At 44.4% G+C, this 19,574-nt stretch overlaps 1 protein-coding gene across 2 annotated transcripts in view; it reads left to right on the top strand.

Moving 5' to 3' along the window:
• The first annotated feature begins 384 nt into the window (after window positions 1-384).
• CHSY1 (chondroitin sulfate synthase 1) overlaps window positions 385-19,574 on the top strand; it is a 69,565-nt gene continuing 50,375 nt past the window's right edge. The window contains exons 1-2 of one of the 2 annotated variants that reach the window (XM_017518858.2): window positions 385-1,189; window positions 15,993-16,488. In XM_017518858.2, the coding sequence (XP_017374347.1) occupies window positions 870-1,189; window positions 15,993-16,488 (816 nt within the window). In that variant the 5' untranslated portion in view covers window positions 385-869. Of the gene's footprint in view, window positions 1,190-2,465; window positions 4,761-15,992; window positions 16,489-19,574 lie in introns of those variants that run through there. The other variant, XM_017518863.2, reaches the window with a different exon arrangement.

Below are 19,574 nucleotides of genomic sequence, written 5' to 3'. Positions count from 1 at the left end.
TGCGCGGCGTGGAGTCTGCGGGCCGAGAAGCCCCCGCTGTAAGGCTGGTTGCTGAGATTCGCGCCGCGGCGCCGCGGTGCAGGAACCGGCCGCCCTCGCGCCGGGCGCTGGGCGCCGGGCGCAGATAACGGGCAGCTCGGGCCCCGCGGGCGCCGAGCCGGAGCCCACGCCCCCTCCGCCCGGCCGCCCCCATTGCAGACCGCGCGGGCGAGGCGCCCGAGAGGATCTTTTTTTTTTTTTTTTTTTTGGTCAAACTTTGGCCACGTGAACCGCCCCTCATTCACTTTTGCGCCAATCGCGCGGCGCGGACGGATCCCGAGAGGGGCCACGACGCGCCGCCGGCGGGGCCACTTCATAACGCGCTGTGCGTGACGTGAGGGGCTCCTGTTGCAATGGCGAGCTAAGCCGGAGGATGTGCAGCTGCGGCGGCGGCGCCGGCCACGAAGAGGACGGGGGCAGGCGCCACGCGAGCCGAGCCGAGCCGAGCCAGCCGGGGGACGCGCGCGGGGCGGGACGGGGGTCCAGACGCGGCTGCCACTGCCGTCGCGGTCTTGCCGGTCCCGCGCCTCCGCGCGCGAGCGGGAGGAGCTGCCGCCGCCTCGCGCCCGAGCCGTCGCGCGCCGGGCATGGTCCCCTCTTAAAGGCGCAGGCCGCGGCGGCGGGGGCGGGCGTGCGGAACAAAGCGCCGGCGCGGGGCGTGCGGGCGGCTCGGGAGCCGCGATGGGCGCGGCGGGCCCGCGGCGGCCGCTGCGCTGCCCGGGCCGGGCCTCGCGGCGCTAGGGCGGGCTGGCCTCCGCGGGCGGGGGCGGCAGGCTGAGGGCGCGCGGAGCCTGCGGCTGCGGCGGCCCGGCGGGCGGAGCGGCGCGGGCATGGCCGCGCGCGGCCGGCGCGCCTGGCTCAGCGTGCTGCTCGGGCTCGTGCTGGGCTTCGTGCTGGCCTCGCGGCTCGTCCTGCCCCGCGCGTCCGAGCTGAAGCGAGCGGGCCCACGGCGCCGCGCCAGCCCCGAGGGCTGCCGGTCCGGGCAGGCGGCGGCTTCCCAGGCCGGCGGGGCGCGCGGCGATGCGCGCGGGGCGCAGCTCTGGCCGCCCGGCTCTGCTCCAGATGGCGGCCAGCGCGACAGGAACTTTCTCTTCGTGGGAGTCATGACCGCCCAGAAATACCTGCAGACCCGCGCCGTGGCCGCTTACAGGTGAGCCCCTGCTCCCCGGGCGCCGCCTCCTGCATTCGGCATCCCGGCGGCTGGCTTTGCGGGTCCTCTTCTGGCTCTCGCCTCCGCCCGCTTCCTAGGCCCTTCCTGGGTTTCCGGCGGGAGCGGGGTGCCTCGCGGGAGATGCCGGGCAGGGGGAGAAAAGATCGGAGGCGGGATGGCTAGCGGAACGCTCTAGAACATGGCCTTTGGGGTCAAATGGACCTCACCGGGTGTGCCTCTCGCCCTGATTAAGGCACTTTAGCCTTTCCAAATCCAAGCCCCTCTTGTTAAAAGAGCCTGACAGATCGGGCCTCCCCCATAATATTGAGAAACTCATAGTACGGTACCTCTGATAGTGGAGGCAATTGAGTTATTGTTGGAGTCCCTAAAATGAGTACCTTTGTACCTGAAAATCTAGAGCCCTTGTAGATTAGTTCTACCTTTCTACATCATACTTTTACATTTCGCAGTTGGAGGCACTCGTATAAATGAAAGAGAATGCCCGCAGCACACTGGACCACACCAGTCTGATGAGTAAAGAGAGGGAGTAACTTAGGGAAAAGCAGTTCTTGGCCCTTGGTAGATTCAGTGGAAAACTGCATTCTGGTGTTAATTAGTTCAGCTTAGTGGTTCATGCCTGTTATCCAGTAACTGGGCCCTCGTTGGCCAAATGAGTCATAAAAGCAGCTGGAATCGTGTTCAGGTTTAACAAAGGGATTAGCCAATGTAGGCTTTAGAAGGGAGATGATTTTGGAATGGCTGGCATGGTTAGAATCAGATTTGTATTGGAGTGAATTTGAAGTTGGAGAGGGTTGTAGACTCAATAAAGGGATTTGATGGAAACCCTGTATGTGTGAAGTACAGAAACACTTACTGTATGGATAAAGTTTGGGTCTTATCCAGCCACAGAACAAACCGATGTGGGGAATGGTTTTAGAGCATGAATGGTGTGGGAATGAAATTTCATAACAGCCAGTGCTGAGCCTGGCTAAGCTGGAGGCTGGCACAATCTCAGCTCACTGTCACTTCCGCCTCCCGGGTTCAAGCGATTCTCCTGCCTCAGCCTCCCCAGTAGCCCAGTAACTGGGATTACAGGCGTGCGCCACCACGCCTGGCTAATTTTGTATTTTTAGTAAAGACAGGGTTTCTCCGTGCTGGTCAGGCTGGCCTCGAACTCCTGACCTCAGGTGATCCACTCGCCTCGGCCTCTCAAAGTGCTGGGATTACAGGCGTGAGCCACCGCTCCTGGCAGCTGTTCTTATAAACAATGCCTTTACACTTCAGTTTTTAAATGCAGTCTTGGTCAGATTTTTCAGGCAGTAGATGTTGTGAGGGGAAAAGCATGTGTGATCTCCCTTGCCTTTAAGGCAGGAAGTGAAGGACTGTGAAGGACGGTGAAAGCGGTCTTCAGTGACTGCCCCTTGAATGGCTTGATCTCCATTTCTGCACATTTCCATTAGGGTCCTCCTTAAGTCCAGAGTCCACATGCCTCCATGAAGGGTCCTGAGCAGCTGAAAAGCTTAGAATGCAGGTAGCGTAAACATAGACTAACGCAGCAATTTGGGAACCAGACGATCAGGACTGTCTCCCAGATCTATCATGCATTACCTGAGGTTTTATGGGAATCATATTTTTCGACCAGAGAAACAGCTACATCAGTAATCGAGGATGAACCGTATAAATGATTTACAGCATGGTTTTGAAAGTAAATCCACATGACTCTAGTGATAGACTATGTAAAATTATAATTTTGGGGATAGTTACCAAACTAGTTAGTACAAGTGATAAATTATGTGACTCCCTTATTTCCCCCATGCCCCCTGAACAAATGAATTTTCATCTTTACAGTATCAGCACATTCAAATCAGCTGGGGTCCTAATGCACTATCAATATGTTCAAATCAGTGGGGGGCCTAATGCACCAGCAATACTCAGAAAATGTAATGCAAACTAGAACTACTGTTTCACAGTTGGAGATGATTTCCCAATCTCGGGTTTGATGCTCTTACTTTTGACCTCCTTTCCACATCTCCTCCCTCATCTTTTTTTGAATGGAAGATTTAATCTCATTGTTTATTTTTTTTTCCAGGTGGTTAGGGGAAAGCAGAAACAGTTTGCCCCTAGGCTGGGTTCTTCTTAGTGACACCTCTGCCTTTCTGAGAAAGGAAGACTCCTATCAGGAAGTGCTATGTCATGTCACTCCAGCTTTCTTACGTAAATTTCCATTTGTTTCTCAGATCTTAAGAAGTCAGAGTACTTGGAGCTTGGAGGTGGACTTGCCCTGCCAGTTAGGGTCCTTTGCCTCTCGCCTGCCAACCCTCTGTTTAGACTGACGGCAGGAGATGGCACAAGACGATTTTAGCCTTAAGGCTAAAAGTTAAGGAACTTTGGGGGAAGGCCTTAATTGGGATGGAGGTTATAGGCTATAACATATGATTACAGTTTTACCTCGCTCTGCAGCCCAGGCGAAAAGTCCACACTGAGCTCTTAAATTGGAAATTCCATGCACAGTTCAGTATAAAAGCAAGCTTGACTCTTGTAGCACAAGATAGAACTCTAGTTAGGAAATGGATGTGCTGAGTTTTACATTTCTCTTGAAAGCTGAATTCATTCTTTATCTTAGAGAAAACTCTAGTTTCGGGTTTATTTTTAATAAAAAACAACTGTTGTTTGGGTTGTGGATGAAGGAGATGCCAGCACTTTCAGTAAGATGGTACTGTGGTGTAGAATATGGAAAATGTCAGAATTTAGGTCTAGGGACTAGTATTTAGCAATGTCTTCTTTCCAGCAACTTTCTGAGATCCAGAAAGGGGCTAAAAAGGCGTTTGAAAATCCAAGGAGATAATGCCCATCTGCACTAAAGGCACTGCACTTTGATGATAGAACATCTCCATCATTACACATTTTTACTTCTAGACCTGCCATCTGCTTGAGGGGTGGATGGGGACCACCAAGACATAGTAGGGCAGTGGCAGCTGATAGGAGACAAGAAACAGATTTTTCAAAGCAGGCAAGACAAAACTCAAAGTGTAGCAGATGAGAGACCAGCCAGGGCTGACCTTTGAATGCCCTGAGTGACACCATAGCGGTTAAGTTCATAAGCGTCATCTTGATTCATTACTTAGGATCCATTTCTTTGTAAAGCACATGTATGTGTGGTCCTTCTCAGACCCTCAGTCCTGGGGGACACTATGGTACACGGAGGCTTTCTCTCATGTTCTTTGGTCAGAGAAATCACAATGAAAAGAGAGTTTCTGCTTGGGTGCTGTAGAGAAAACAGAAGAGGGTTGGGGCAGGGCAGGTGTGTCCTCTCTGTGTTAGTGATTAGGGAAGGCTACAGAGGAAGTGGCATGTGGGCTGAGGTCTGATCATGAAGAGCCAGTTGTGTGAATATCACTGATGAGCATCAAGGCCAAGGAAGCGCTAGGAACTCACAAGGCAGAGACGAGCTTGGAAAAGAACACCAAGAAGGCCAATAAAAGAAACGGAAGGGGCTCGCTACTGTCCAGTCTTGTGAAGCTTCATTCCAAATGAATTAGAAAGCCACTGGAGGGTTATGCAGGAAAAGGAGGTGGGTAGCTGGGGTGTTGTAAATAAACATAAAATAATTTATTTTGACTCATCTGCAAATTATTTGTATTCTAGGTAATTTCACTTTAAAATGGTACTGTGATTCCTCTGAAGTCATTTGTTATGCAAATTAAGGACAGCTTGTCTAGACCTCTGGGTTTCTTGTGTCTTGCATTAGTAGCTGCAATTTGTATTTTTCCCACATTTAAAAATGTTCTTCTTAGTTATGTTCTGTGATATATGGAAGGTTCATGTTTATGTAGTTCAGTCTATGTCGTTCCCTTTCTGATTTTAGGTTCCCCTATCCCAGGTTCGCAGTTGCTGCCCTGGAGAGATTTTTAAAGGTCACATTTCTTTCCTAATTCTAGAAAGTGTAGAAATCATCTCAACTTTATTTTTTTCCCCAAATAGTATGTGGTTGTAGCACCACATACTGTTGACAAAGTTCTCGTTTCCCTACCGATCTGAAATGCCATCTTCATCATACTCAGCATTCTTGGGTACGTTTCTGGACTTCATGTTTTGTTCCATTGATCTTTCTGTCTGTTCTTGTGCCAGTACCACCCAGTGAAATTATTGGAGGTTGAATAATACTTTAATATCCGGTGGACAAGTTCCCCTTTGTTATTCATCTGCTTCAGACATTTCTTGGCTACACTTACCTGTTCTTGCTCAGAGAGTTTTTATGCTGTTTAGATTTTTTTAATCAACATTTTGTTAAAAAGAAAATGGCACACATATTTTGCTTTTTTGTCCATTTTTATGCCCACAATCTTGAGCTAATCCAGCACCTTTTATTTGTTTTGGTTCTTACCCTTTCTGGGCTGAAGATAGGGAATGGTTTTATTCTTTTTTTAATGTGGTCAGAAGAAAGAGGTGGATGGCTTCCCTTTGCCCCAGGAGTGATCAAGGTCACCATTAAAGATTAGCATCAGTCTGTAGGGGACTGTGGGAAGAAAGTTTGAGAAGCATTAGCTTGAGATACAGGAATCTTATTTCAGGATAATGTTATCAGTTAATGATCTCTTCCTAATGCTTTAAACGAAGGTGAACTGTTACTTTTACCAACCTTAATGAGATCCTCCTACCTTATAAATCTGAATTCATTTCCTTATTTCTTGAGCTAATAAATCATGTTTATCTTGAAGCCTTTCAGAGCAGTCTTCACTTTCTTAGATGGAACTGAATTTGGCAAACATTTATACAGAAGGCTTTTGCATATAAAATCCAAAGTGAACTTTTGGAGCACCAAGTCATTTCAGATTATGGATTTCCTGTAGAAGACTAGTGAACAATGTGGCCCTGAAAATCAGTGTAGTTTTTTATGTCATGGTTCAAGATCTTGATGCCCTCAAACAGAATATTCCAGGGATAGCTATGGTTGTCAATGGGACATTGTACATGACTGTTTCCATTGTACCGGCAGCTTCCCTTTTCCCTGTCCATTAACTAAGCTGCTGTTTATTGAAAGTAGATTGCTAATGCTGGGCTCAGTCTCTGCAGAGTTCATAGTCTCACAAGGAAATGGTGACGGTATTGGTTGATGAGGACTGTCAAGGTGCCTGAGCTCACTGTGGGAGAACAAAAGAAAGAGGCTTACACTCGGTGTGTAAATGATCAAGAAATGTCTCGCCCACACCCCCACCTTTTTTTTTTTGCCACTACTTCACTCTTGAAAGATGAAGAAGTGTTTTTGAAGCAGACAACTACAGGTTTCCTGAAACATGAAATGGCAGGAATTAGTGAAGGACCAATGAAAAAGGCCAGCTGCTTGGGGCTGGGTGTAGGCTGTGGGTGGCAGACTGGTGGACAGGGCCATGGAGGGAAGGTCTGTGTGCCAGGCTTAGGAATTTGGGCTTTGTGTGGTTGGTGTCCAGAGCTGCTGGTGACGTTTCAGCAGGAGAGTAGCCTGATGGGATGTGTGTTTTGGAAGATGAGCCCAGCAATGTTGCTACTGCAGAGGGTGGCTAGAGTTGGACAGGACCGGTACCTGTTGAGGGGCGCTTGGGTAGTATTTATCAAAAACTCTAAAATGCAGCTCTCCTGAGGTCTGGGAGTTCTAGAATTTTTTCCAAAGGAATTTTAAAGGTGTGCTTAAAGGTGTGCATATGAAGTGGAAATGTCAGATATCTTAGGTGTCCTGCTTTAGGAGATAAGGACCAAAATTGACTTAACTGATTCATCCATGCTGTGGTCTGCATCTCTAACAAGTAAAACTGGTGTGACTGAAACATCTTTATTGACATGAAGAGAGGTTCAGATTATACTTAAGTGAAAGTAAGCTGTAAAACAGTATGGCCAGTCCAAGGCCCTTGTGTTTAAAGTAAAACAAAGCATATGTTTGTGTAGCCTAGAAAAGGAAACATAAAAGAATGTACTCATTGTGATGCCAAATAATCGTTTAGATCCTTCTTAGCACTTTTCTATATATTCTAGTTTTTCTACAGTGAGCAGTTATTTTGTAATAAAGCTACAGTAAAACCACAAAAGATGCTGCTCTGAGAGGAACTGAGAGGAACTGTGCATTCTGTTTTGGGCACGTTAGGCTGTTGGCATGGAGGTCCGCTAGGCACAGGGCTGCAGGCCATTCTTGTTTCAGCCAGTTACCATTAATTCTATCCTGAAATGACAGGACAGGATTATTTTAGCACAAATTTACTTGGTTAGTGTAACGACTGTTTTCCTCCAAGACTTCATGCTTGCAGGTGATACTGTGGAGGATCTGGTGGCAGCATTTTCAATGCAGGGGCCCCAGCTTTTGTGTCTTCAGTCCTCAGTGCCTCCATCTGTTGTCGATGCCTTTTTGGCTTCTGGTTTGGGATGGAACCGGGTGAACAAGAAAACCTAGTTACAGTTTAGAAGCGTAAAAGCTGTCCATCTTCTCACCTGAATTCAGTGTCACTTCTGAAGCATTTATAACTACAGCATTTATTCTGTAGACAAATACATTTTCTGGATGATTAAAAATAAGGTACAGTCTGCTCTGATGTGGTGTCAAGTTGGTGTTTGTAAACCGAACACCTGAGGTTTATTGACAGTGTAGCTTTTGAGGCCCTTGCAGTTGTGGTTTTGTAGGTGGACTGTAGGCGCAGAGACTGGCTGTTAAACTTCGCTATTGGTGTGTTTCCGATGGTAGTGTCTGCAGATAATTGGGCAAGATTTAGAGTAGCACATGGATCCAGGCATAGAATGTGGCCTCAAAAGCTAACGTTGGAATCGAGTTTTCTGGCCTTCAGTTAAATCCAGCCCGGGGATTGTAAAGGTGTCCTTGACGGGCAGGTTCTGCCCAGGTTTTCATGTCGCCAGGCCATGCACACTGAGAGCGGGTCTGAGAGTGGTTGAGTACGTGGAAGGCTCTTCTCCTTACCCGTGATGACCATTTCCCCAGCCTTATCAGTGTCTGCGAGACTGGAAAAGGGATGTGGGGGGTCACCTGGGAGACGTGTGTGTGGGATGGAAAACCCAACGGGCTGGCCCATGGAGGCTGTAGAGGCAGGGTGGCTGGTGACTGTTAGGTGGGCTTCATACAGGGTGAGTGCCTCAGTCCAGGAAGATGGTGATTTGCGAAGTGGTTGGCCAGAATAAGTTCAGGGTGCCTTAATTGTTTGCGTTAAACAATACTCATTTTTGGCTCATGGAGATTATTAAGTATTGGTTGCATATTTACACTTTTAACTGTACAGCAGCGATATGCAAATTATATAAAGTAGCTCTGCAGCTCTTTCAAGCTTTGGAAATGTCTCTTGAGATCAGAATTTGCCATCTGTTATTTACACTCCCAATTTTAATTCTTAGTTTCGAAAGTGGCCTATTTGTGGTCTCCGTTCCCATTGTTTGCTGTGAACCTGGGCTCAAAGGTCACAGTCCTCTTAGCTCTTAATACCTTGGAATGCCCCCTGGGCTTGTGCTCAGACCACTGTTGAGGTGGGGACCTGTAATCCACCCTGCCAACAGCTTAATTAAGAAGAAGAAAGGCTCTTTAATGCTTGCTTTCCTCTTAAGTCTATTTTTAGGATGGACAGTGGAGAGTATAATTTGATTTTTCTTTTAAAATAATTTTCCCACCATTCACAACATGTGTTGTGTTTTCCCACCTCGTTTTAAAACGAATTTGAGATTGTGCAGGTCATAAGGATGTGCACGATGAGACAGTTAAAGGTTTTGAAAGAGGAAACCACATACCCGGAAACCACATACACGGAAGTGGGAAACTGCAACTGAATGCCTTTGCTGCAGAGCTCTTGGGACCAAGGCAGAAGATGGAGATGAGGGACTGAGCAATGTTGGCAGCATCCTGCCAGCGGGGATTCCTTCCAGCTGAAGAGAGGCCCGGGGCATCACTTGGTAGCCTTGAAAGACCTCTGCCTTTTTTTTTTTTTTTTTTTTTTTTTTTTTTTTGAGACGGAGTTTCGCTCTTGTTACCCAGGCTGGAGTGCAATGGCACGATCACAGCTCACTGCAACCTCCGCCTCCTGGGTTCAGGCAATTCTCCTGCCTCAGCCTCCTGAGTAGCTGGGATTACAGGCACGCGCCACCATGCCCAGCTGATTTTTTGTATTTTTAGTAGAGATGGGGTTTCACTATGTTGACCAGGATGGTCTCGATCTCTTGACCTCGTGATCCACCCGCCTCGGCCTCCCAAAGTGCTGGGATTACAGGCGTGAGCCACCGCGCCCAGCGACCTCTGCCTTTTCTTAAGGCGCATGGCTCTGACTGGCAGCATAGAGCCCTCCATGTACTTTTTTGGGAGGATGAACTTGGACTGCTGCTCCATCACACTGTGCTTCCTGTAAGGAAACCTATCGTGTTTGACCTGCTTTCTCCATCATTGACCTAGGGAGAAGTTTCCCTCAGGCCTTGGTATCTGAAAGAGTTTTTACACTTAACCCTGAACAGTAGGACACAGTCTTGTGACTTCTCGTGGCTGTCTGCTGGAAAGTTTGTAGCTGAATTTGGGCCCACCACTAGCAAATCCACAGGGCACATGATGGCGGATAGATCTCAGCACAGGAGCACGGTGCAATTGGAGTAGTTAGTTACTCCTGAGAGTGCTCTAACTGATTCAGGGTTTGCTCTGGGCAGGGCAGCCCCAACCAGGATTTGCCTTTTGTTCTTTGCTTAGAGTTTTCTACTCTTATTTTTCATTAGTGTCATTTTCTTGCTGATTTTTCTTATCATGTATACATTTTGGTTAAGATGTCTTAAATCCCTTCTGTAATGGGGAAGAATGTAAATACAGCCGGCCTTGCATATCTGCTACATCTGTGGATTCCACCATCCATGGATCGAAAAGATTTGGGGGGAAAAACAATAAAAAATAATAATATAATAATACAAATAAATACAATATTTACATAGCATTTACATTGTATTGGATATTATAAATAATCTAGAGATGATTTAAAGTATATAGGAGGATATGTGAAGTCCTACTTTATATCAAGGACTTGAGCATCTGTGGATTTTGGGATCCTAAGATCATTCCCCCTTGGATACTAAGGAACAACTGTATATACACATAATTCCTATTATCCATCGGTTCTACAAAGGGAAAAACCCTTATTCTGCCTTCTTTAACTTCTGAGATGATTTTATCATGAGTCCTTTCAAACTGACTGCTGTGTAACCATCAGACAGTACATGTAATAGTGATTCTGGGGAGCTCACAGAAAATCTTCCAACCTTTTTAATGGTAAATAATAGGATAACTGTTAAAGTTTAAAAATTGCAATAGAAACTGCTCAGTCTTACTCCATTTTTCTTTCAGTTTTTCCTGTTGGATAAAAAAATGTGGCTGGGCGCGGTTGCTCACGTCTGTAATCCCAGCACTTTGGGAGGCTGAGGTGGGTGGATCATGAGGTCAAGAGATTGAGACCATCCTGGCCAGCATGGTGAAACCCCGTCTGTACTAAAAATACAAAAATTACCTGGGCTTAGTGGTGCATGCCTGTAGTCCCAGCTACTCAGGAGGCTGAGGCAGGAGAATCTCTTGAACCTGGGAGGCGGAGGTTGCCATGAACTGAGATCGGGCCACTGCACTCCAGCCTGCCAACACAGCAAGACAGTCTCAAAAAAAGTTTTTATTACAAAAGTAAAAATTCCCTATTGTCACATGTTTTTCTTTGGTTGCTTATTAGTTTCAAAGCTTTTGCCCAGTTAAAACTTTTTTTCTAACTCTAAATATACCTGTTGCAGAAAACTTAGAAAATGTAGAAAACTTAAGACTATTGGCTGGGTGTGGTGGCTCATGCCTGTAATCCCAGCACTTTGGGAGGCCGAGGTGGGCGGTCATATCATGAGGTCGGGAGTTCGAGACCAGCCTGACCTGGTGAAATGCTGTTTCTACTAAAAATACAAAAATTAGCTGGGCGAGGTGGTGGGCACTTGTAATGCCAGCTACTCAGGAGGCTAAGGCAGGAGAATTGTTTGAACCCAGCAGGCGGAGGTTGCAGTGAGCTGAGATTGCCCCATTGTACTCCAGCCTGGGCGACAGGATGAGACTCCGTCTCAAAAAATAAATAAATAAATAAATCCTTTCTGGTTTTCCCATCCAAAGATAACCACGGTGAATACTTTGGGGTGGAGCTGTACTATTTTATTTTTGTATATGTACTTTTGTTCCCTTGGTAAGCCACATCACAAGTATATACTGTTGCCTGCTTTTTAAACTTACCCATATATTATAAATATTTACTGAGTGTCATGCTATAGATTCAATTTTGTACAGAAGTATATTTTATGTAGTTTTTCTTAAGACATCACTGAATAGAAATGGAGACTATGGTATTAACCCATTTATGCCTGTCTTCCATTATTGGAATGCTAAGTTTGTGGGAGTTATTTATACCCTACTGCTCAAGGTCATTACCAAGGTCTGATTTTCCACACAAAAAAATTGCAACCTCTGGTATAAATGGGTTAGCTCCTACCCAGCAAAGGCATTCCTTAGCTAAGCAGATATTGGTCCAGCTGAATTACTTCACTGTGATTTAACTCAGTATAGGAATAGCGTTTAGAAACCCAGAGCAATGGAAGATTCACTTGGCACTCTCAAATTTCAGCTGTCTTATCTGGGCTTGAGCAAGAGTTGGATGTCAGTTCACTGAAAATGAGCTTTCTGGCAAGGCCTCTGCAAACGTTTTGTTGTTTCAATTAAGTGAGAGTTCTTTGCTCCTGGTAACAAATGTGTTGATGGCAAAGCTGACCTTTGCTTATGAAAATGAAGGAGCTGGACCTGTTGATATTGCAGAAGAGCGGCCCCCTTGCTGCTTCAGCAGCATTTCCTTCAGTTCTTTGAAATTATTAATGCATCCCCTCCTCCTCCCTCAGGATGGTGGGGAATCACGATTTATGTTCCAGACCTCGTTCTCCACTTTGTGGAGCTGTTTAAGCTAAAGGACCCTAATTGAAAAGATCATAATTTCTTAAGATTGGAGGGTTTACAGAGACTTGACATCGAGCGATCTCCCTCAAACCACCAGTCATTTAGAACAGAAAAGGACAACATAAGGTTTTTTTCCTCTGGATTACCTAAAAAGGAATAGATAATAATTAGGTGGAGTTACCACAAAACTGTAGGGTTGAGGTTAGACTGTCTGTTTTTAAAATTAATTGGTTTCTCTTCTTGGGCAAATTACACCATTTCAAGTCATAGTTGAGCCATTAATTGCATACGTGCTGGTTGTACTGCCAGGGCCTCCTTCACTGGATTCTGTCTGGTGGGGCACATGGGAAGCAGGGCCAAATTAAGTTGAAGTTTAGTCCTCAATCTAATAGGAAAGTTTCTGGTGTTCTAAAGCAAAAACGTGTGAAATTTAAAGTCTTAAACTTTTATCCTGTAGCACTGTCTAAAGTTGATATAAGAAAGGGTTTCAATACATAGCATGAGACTCAGGTTTTTAGCCAGAAATGTAAGAAGCATTTCCACATTACCTTTGCTCCATGTACCCCTGAGACTGACGAGTCCATGTGGAGCCCACACTTTCCTGTCTTCCTTTTCTTTCACTACCTTATTGGATTTGTAAACTCTTACCTTCGTTAATAGTAAGTCATACTTATCTTGTGCCAGGCAGGCTTCTAAGCACTTTACAGAGAACTCATTTAACTGTCACAGCAACCCCAGTTTACAGATAAGGAAACTGAGACACAGAGTAACTGAGCCAAAGTGGAGCTGGGATTCTCACCCCCGTGGCCTGATTCCAGAGCCAGCTCTTGACTGTGATGCTGCAGATTGCCTCCTTAGTATGTTGTTCTTTGAAGGCAGGAATTTCTTACCCACCCCATCTCCCAAATAACAGTATGGTGTTTTAGTATCTTCATGGCTTCCTAGCTTGAAAATTTCTCAAAGATACAAGATAGAAATGATTTCTGACCTTTTGAAACACATGTGGCACCATTAAGTCGCGTATTGTACATGAGTGGGCAGTATTCAGTCCACACATTTACTGACCTCTATTATGTGCCAAGCACTGAAATTATTTACGTCTTCAAAGAATTGTTATGATTGCCAAATGAAAACCATTTCTCCATAAAGAGAGCTTTATCAGGGGCTCCTTGATTTGAATGGGGGGGTCATTGCCGTATAATTTGGTCCTTGCTGACTTCCCAAAGCTGGAGAAGTTCTGAGAAGTTCTCCCTCCTCCAGATGTCACTGCATCGGAAGACTGTGTAGCTTGTCACACATTCTGTGCAGGTTGCAGTTCAGTCTCATTTGCAAAAGGACTTGTCCCTTTATAGGTGGGATCGGCTTTTCTTTAAATTAATTGCCACATCTCTGTGTGTGTTCTGCATCCTTTTTCTTCAGGAGCATATCCTTTGTGAAAATGAAGTGCAGTACCTAGTACAGTGTCTTTTAATACCAGGGAATGAATGTATGGGCTGAATTTGTTTTTTTTTTTTGTTCTTTGTTAATAAGTTATTTAAGTGGCATAAGAATATGGGTCCATTTTAAATCCACTAACTAAGAGAATAACAACACCATCTTATGTCCATTCTGTGATTTTGACATCTCAGAAATTAGGATGCATTTTATTGTTATTGGCATCACGGGATTATGATTGGCAGTATTTTTTTAATTTGTTGTTGGTAGATAAAACAATGGTGCATCTTGCAATCAACATCCTAAATTTGATGAAAAATGGCATATATTTAATCCTTGCACTTTCTGAGAGGTGTGTTGGTGGAAAGTTGAATTCCGTTGAATTTTGCCTCTACTTGAAAGAGATACATTTGAAGTTGTTTTTATTTTTCATATTTGAGTTGGGAAGAGAAAAGCCAGTCATTTGTTTTCCAAGTACTTCATTGTAAGTTGTTTTTAAAGTTACAAAAGTAGTGTCATGTTTAGAATCTCAGTTTCTAAGAAGATGAAGAAAGTTCTGGAAATGGATGGTGGCAATGGCTGCACAATACTGTGAGTGCCGCTGAACTTCACATTTAGAAATGGTTAAGATGATTCATTTTACGTTATGTATATTTTATCACAGTATTTTTTTTTCAAAAACAATTAATGTACTTACACAGTTGTCCTTCCATAGAGAGATGCATAGCATAAAAAGTGAAAGTTGCCTTTGTATATACGCATTCCACCTCCTCCCAATTTCCCTCCTTGTGTACTTTTTCCCAGAGGTTTGATGTGCATCTTTTCAGATGTTTCTCTCCTAAGACTTTCCCTTAAAGATGTGTGTGGGTTTCATTAATCCTTCAAGTCATTTTTCTTTATAATAAATACACTTGTGACAGGTAACATAAAATTTGAGAGAACATCATCTGGTAACTGTGCTGTTTTGATCTTAGGATTAAATTTACTATTTTATTCTCCATGATATGTTTTTCTTGGAAGTAGTCTGTATAAATGAATTATTGTAGCTAAACAACTTTAGCTCTTAATACATAGTGAAAAGAAAGTATGAGGAAAAGCGTGACATGATAGCCTTAAGTTAGCTGCCCAGCAGAAGCAGCCTTTACGTGGCTTCCTTGCAGTTGACCACTCATCTTCCCTCTGTTGGTGGGCAGCTGTTGTCCCTTAAACCCGGGTCTGGGCTGCTGCAGTGGTTTACTCAGTGGTCTTCCTGTGTCCATTCTGGCTTCCTTCGGCCCTCTTATCTCTTCCTGGGGAGTTCAGAATGTGTGGGCCTTCATCTTGTCTTCTGCCACATTCCCTTTAGAGGCTTCCTGTGGCCTTTGCAACACGGAGGCCTGCATCTCTGGTGCACTCTGCCATGCCCTGCACATCTGCCTCTGTATTACTCCATTCTCACACTGCTGATAAAGACATACCCAAAATAGGTAATTTATAAAGAAACAGAGGTTTAATAGACTCAGAGCTCTATGTAGCTGAGGAGACGTCACAATCATGGTGGAAAGTGAAAGGCACGTCTTACATGGTGGCAGACAGGAGAGAATGAGAACCAAGCCAAAAGAGAAACTCCTTGTAAAACCATGAGATCTCATGAGACTTATTCACTACCATGAGAACATATGGGGGAAACTGCCCCCATGACTGGGTCCCTCCCCCAACCTGTGGGAATCATGGGATCTATAATTCAAGAGGAGATTTGGGTGGGGACACAGCCAAACTGTATCAGCCTCCTTCCTTGCCTCACAACAGCCCTTTTGTGCCCTGAATTCCCTGATGTTTACCCTGTTTCAGGGGAAGGCTCCCTGTTCTGTTGGTCTACCTCATGTCCTGTGCTCTGCCCTTTGGGAGAGCTTCTCTTAGTTCACAGTAATGAATTAAGTCCCATTATTCTCATCAGTCTCATTATTCTGATAAGTGTCTGTCTTTCCTGATGTCCCCTCCATGAGTTGGGGACCATGTTTTTGTTTACCACTGCATCCCTTTAGCTTAGTACATACTTGGCACTTGGTTCAAAGAAAAGTGTTTGAGTGAACCAGCTGATTTTTGTTTTTTGTTTTACAGAGCTTAGAAGTTTGTAGGTGGGGAGTTGATAATATCACAGAATTAATCTGTATATCTAGATCGTGGTGCCCTGGCAGTTTGGTTTTCAGCCATAACTAAACAGTTTTAACACTCATCATTTTTTTGTTGGGGTTTTTTTGAAAATTAGACTTTGCAATACCCAGTAACCGGGGCTTTCATTAAGAGGAAGCAGGCAGGCCAAGTAGCTTTTCCTCATCCCATTGAACATGGCGATACAAAATGAGCAGATACGTGAATTCCTGAAAATCAGCTTGGAATAAATTGTTCTCTAACCGATACTTATTTTAATTCCAGAACGTGGTCCAAGACAATTCCTGGGAAAGTTGAATTCTTCTCGAGTGAGGGTTCCGACACATCTGTACCAATTCCAGTAGTGCCACTACGGGGTGTGGATGACTCTTACCCGCCCCAGAAGAAGTCTTTCATGATGCTCAAGTACATGCATGACCACTACTTAGACAAGTATGAATGGTTTATGAGAGCAGATGATGACGTGTACATCAAAGGAGACCGTCTGGAGAATTTCCTGAGGAGTTTGAATAGCAGCGAGCCCCTCTTCCTTGGGCAGACAGGCCTGGGCACCACGGAAGAAATGGGAAAACTGGCCCTGGAGCCAGGCGAGAACTTCTGCATGGGGGGTCCTGGCGTGATCATGAGCCGGGAGGTGCTTCGGAGAATGGTGCCGCACATTGGCAAGTGTCTCCGGGAAATGTACACCACCCATGAGGACGTGGAGGTGGGAAGATGCGTCCGCAGGTTCGCAGGGGTGCAGTGCGTCTGGTCTTATGAGGTAAGAACAGAATTCTTTACCATGGGAAAAACTTAATTTTGTCAACTTTGTCATTAGTTCTGAGTGTGTCATAGGAAACTAGAGATGATACTCTTTTCTGGGGTTAAAGTTGGTATTATTCTACATTTTTATCCTTAGATTAAAAAAAAATAATGGCATTTGGGGTGTAAAGAAAAGATAATGGCTTGCTGATGGTCACAGTGATATTTTCTTGATTATCCAGAAAATCATCTTGTGTAACTTTTGCTGATTCCACAGATGTAATTGCTGGAGTGTAGGGTATCTCCCTGTTTGTTTTCCCAAAGGCCTGGCTGTTCTCATCTGGTCATAATGACCTACATAGTTTAGAAACTTAACGTGTTTTGAATTTGTAAAAGGAATCATGGTGTGAAACAGCCATTAGCATTTGGCTTTGCATTTGTTGTGTACCTTGAGTCTTCAGATAGTTAATTATGGTCTGTGAGTTTACAAATAGTTGTTGCTTTCAGAGTAGCTGTCATGTCAGCTTCTTGACATATACATGAAATTTGCCGAAGGAAGTCTGCTTGTAGATGTTTTCTCTGTCACTGTTCTAGAGAAGATGAGTTGGCTTTGGACTTGCCTCTGTTGTGATTGGCGACTTGCTCCCTTTGCCTGCACTTTGCAGGATCTGATATCGGTCAGGGGGAAAAAAGTTACGTAGGTTGTGTTGTCTTTAGGTTCATAAACTACTGGCAGTTGTGAGGGTCAGAAGGAATTGCTAGATCTTTTGTCTAAGAAAAAGAATCCACTTGCTGATATGAACTGTTAGCTTTTCTCTGAACTAACTTTCTAAAGCATGTACTTGAGTGAAAGAATAGTGTTCTTGCCTGTACTTGTCTACCCCTTGACTTGCTTTTAGATGTCTGCTAATCACTCATATTTATTTCTTTGTTTGAACTTTAGGGAAGTGGACATTTTCAAGTATGCAGGGTGTGGTCATATAATTTTTAATTATAAAGTCACAAAGATACATTTTAAATTCTGAATGTGATCTTGAGTGAACTCTTTGAGCCCTGCGTGCCTTACGTTATCCCCCCCAAACCCAGCACACAGGGGATGGCATACTAGGCCTACAGGATCTCTGTCTTGTCACGGATTTTTGCAGCGAGGAAAGCTGTTTTAGGATTTCACGGTGCTTTAAGCAGAATACAGCTGGCAATATTTCTGCATTTTCCCCATCCTAATTAAGTAGTTATAGCCTTGACACATTTCATTATGGTTAAAATACGTAATACGTTGTATACTTTGGAACACTTTCCCCTGATCATCATTTCTGAGAAGCCAGCTTTCTTGCTGGAATCATAAAAGAGAGACCTTCTTTTGGGAGAGAATTTTTAAAAGTATGTCTTAGGGTGGTCTTGTTGTTATATATTGCTGGATAGACACCAACAGAGCCAGTATCTTCAGTTTGATCAAGAACTTGATTTTAGCATTAGGGCCAAGATGTAGTTAGAAAGTGTCATTCTGGGGTTGTGGGGGTGGGAAGCTGTTACAGGGATGGTTTTCCACTGATATAATGTAATCAGAAAAGGTTTCTGATGGCCTGTGAAGGGGTGCCTGAAATTATCCTGTCTGGACACTTGGAGTCTCCTCTTAGGCTTGATGCCACCGTACCTGGTTAATTTTTGTATTTTTAGTAGAGACAGGGTTTCACCATGCTGGCCAGGCTGGTCTTGAACTCCTGACCTGAGATGATCCTACCTGCCTTGGCCTCCCAAAGTGCTGGGATTACAGATGTGAGCCACCGAGCCTGTCCAGTGGCTCTGCACTTCCTTAAATGCTGTGTGGTGACAGAGCTTTGACTCAGTGTTTCGGGCTTCTCAGGGGCTTGTGCCGCAGGGCCCTCCCACCTGCAGTACCCAGAGCCTTGCCTGTGTCTTGGCCCACATTTCTGCTGAAATGTTGTCTGTCTTAGGGTTTTGTTGAAGTGCTTTATTGTGGATAGAATATCTCTTCTCAGAGTAGAACTTACCTTTTCACCTTAATTGTGGAATTTTTATTGTCCACGAATTGTGAATCTTAAGTGCAGTCTAATGCATCGTTGTTTACCTTTACAGTTTATGCTTTTGTGCCTTGTTTAAGAAACTCTTCCCTTCCTTAAGTCACAAAAATTTTTTCCCCTATATATTTTCTTACGTGTTTAAAGTGTTGCCTTTGACATGTAGTTCCTTATTATAAATTTAAGAGTTACATCTATTGGAATATTTACCATCTTTGATTTCTATTTTTTTTTTTTCTTTTTGTGAGGCTTTAAGTGCTTCTAACCTAAGTTGTTATTAGGGTTTATCATTGTGTTCACCACTCAGGTAAGATTAATCCTTCGTGTGGATGAGGAAGTTTTACTTAACTTCCTGTAAATCTATTTCCCCATTAAGGCTCACATTATGGGAAATTACTGAGGTGGAGTCTTATGTTAAGCTTTGGGACTTGGAAGGCACTTATTCTGTCCTTTTATAAACCTAGCCAGAAGGTAGAATTTCTTTTTGGCAAGTAGAAATAATACCTTGGGATAACACTTAGGTAATTAAAATGACTTGTGAGGAACAACTGTCAAAATCAAAGTCCAGCTTCATTTCTAAACTTGTTTTGTTAATTATTGGTGGTTATTAATAAATAGCGCAGAGAACTTTGGAAATAATGTTAAATTCATAGAAAAGTCACAGGAGGGTGAGAGCGTAGGCCTTGAGGCTGGAGAAGAGCTGAGAGGAGCTCAGCTCCTGGTACCCCTAGCCACGTGGTGTCAGCAGTATTGACTCAACTCAGGCGAGGTTTTTTGAGAATTATTATTGAAAAATTTGAAATAGGAATTCATTTTATCTAGACAAATATATGAAATACTATACTATTAATAAGAGGGAACAAAAAGTTGACTTAGGTAACCTGTTCATTCTGTATTTAACTTTTGAGTTGATGTGCATTACACCTGTGGAAAAGTGCACAGGTCGTAAGTGTGGGACTCGGTGGATTTTCACAGACTGCATGCAGGCAGCCGGTACCCAGATCTGTCTTTCTTTTATTTTCACATGTTTGACTAGGGGTGAAGGTGTAGACAGTAATCATTATTA

This window comes from Cebus imitator, unplaced genomic scaffold (assembly GCF_001604975.1).
Source record: "Cebus imitator isolate Cc_AM_T3 unplaced genomic scaffold, Cebus_imitator-1.0 Scaffold19, whole genome shotgun sequence".
Taxonomy (NCBI): Eukaryota; Metazoa; Chordata; class Mammalia; order Primates; family Cebidae; genus Cebus; species Cebus imitator.
Note: the sequence above shows the minus strand (reverse complement) of the source record. Positions and strands in the feature narration are given on the sequence as shown.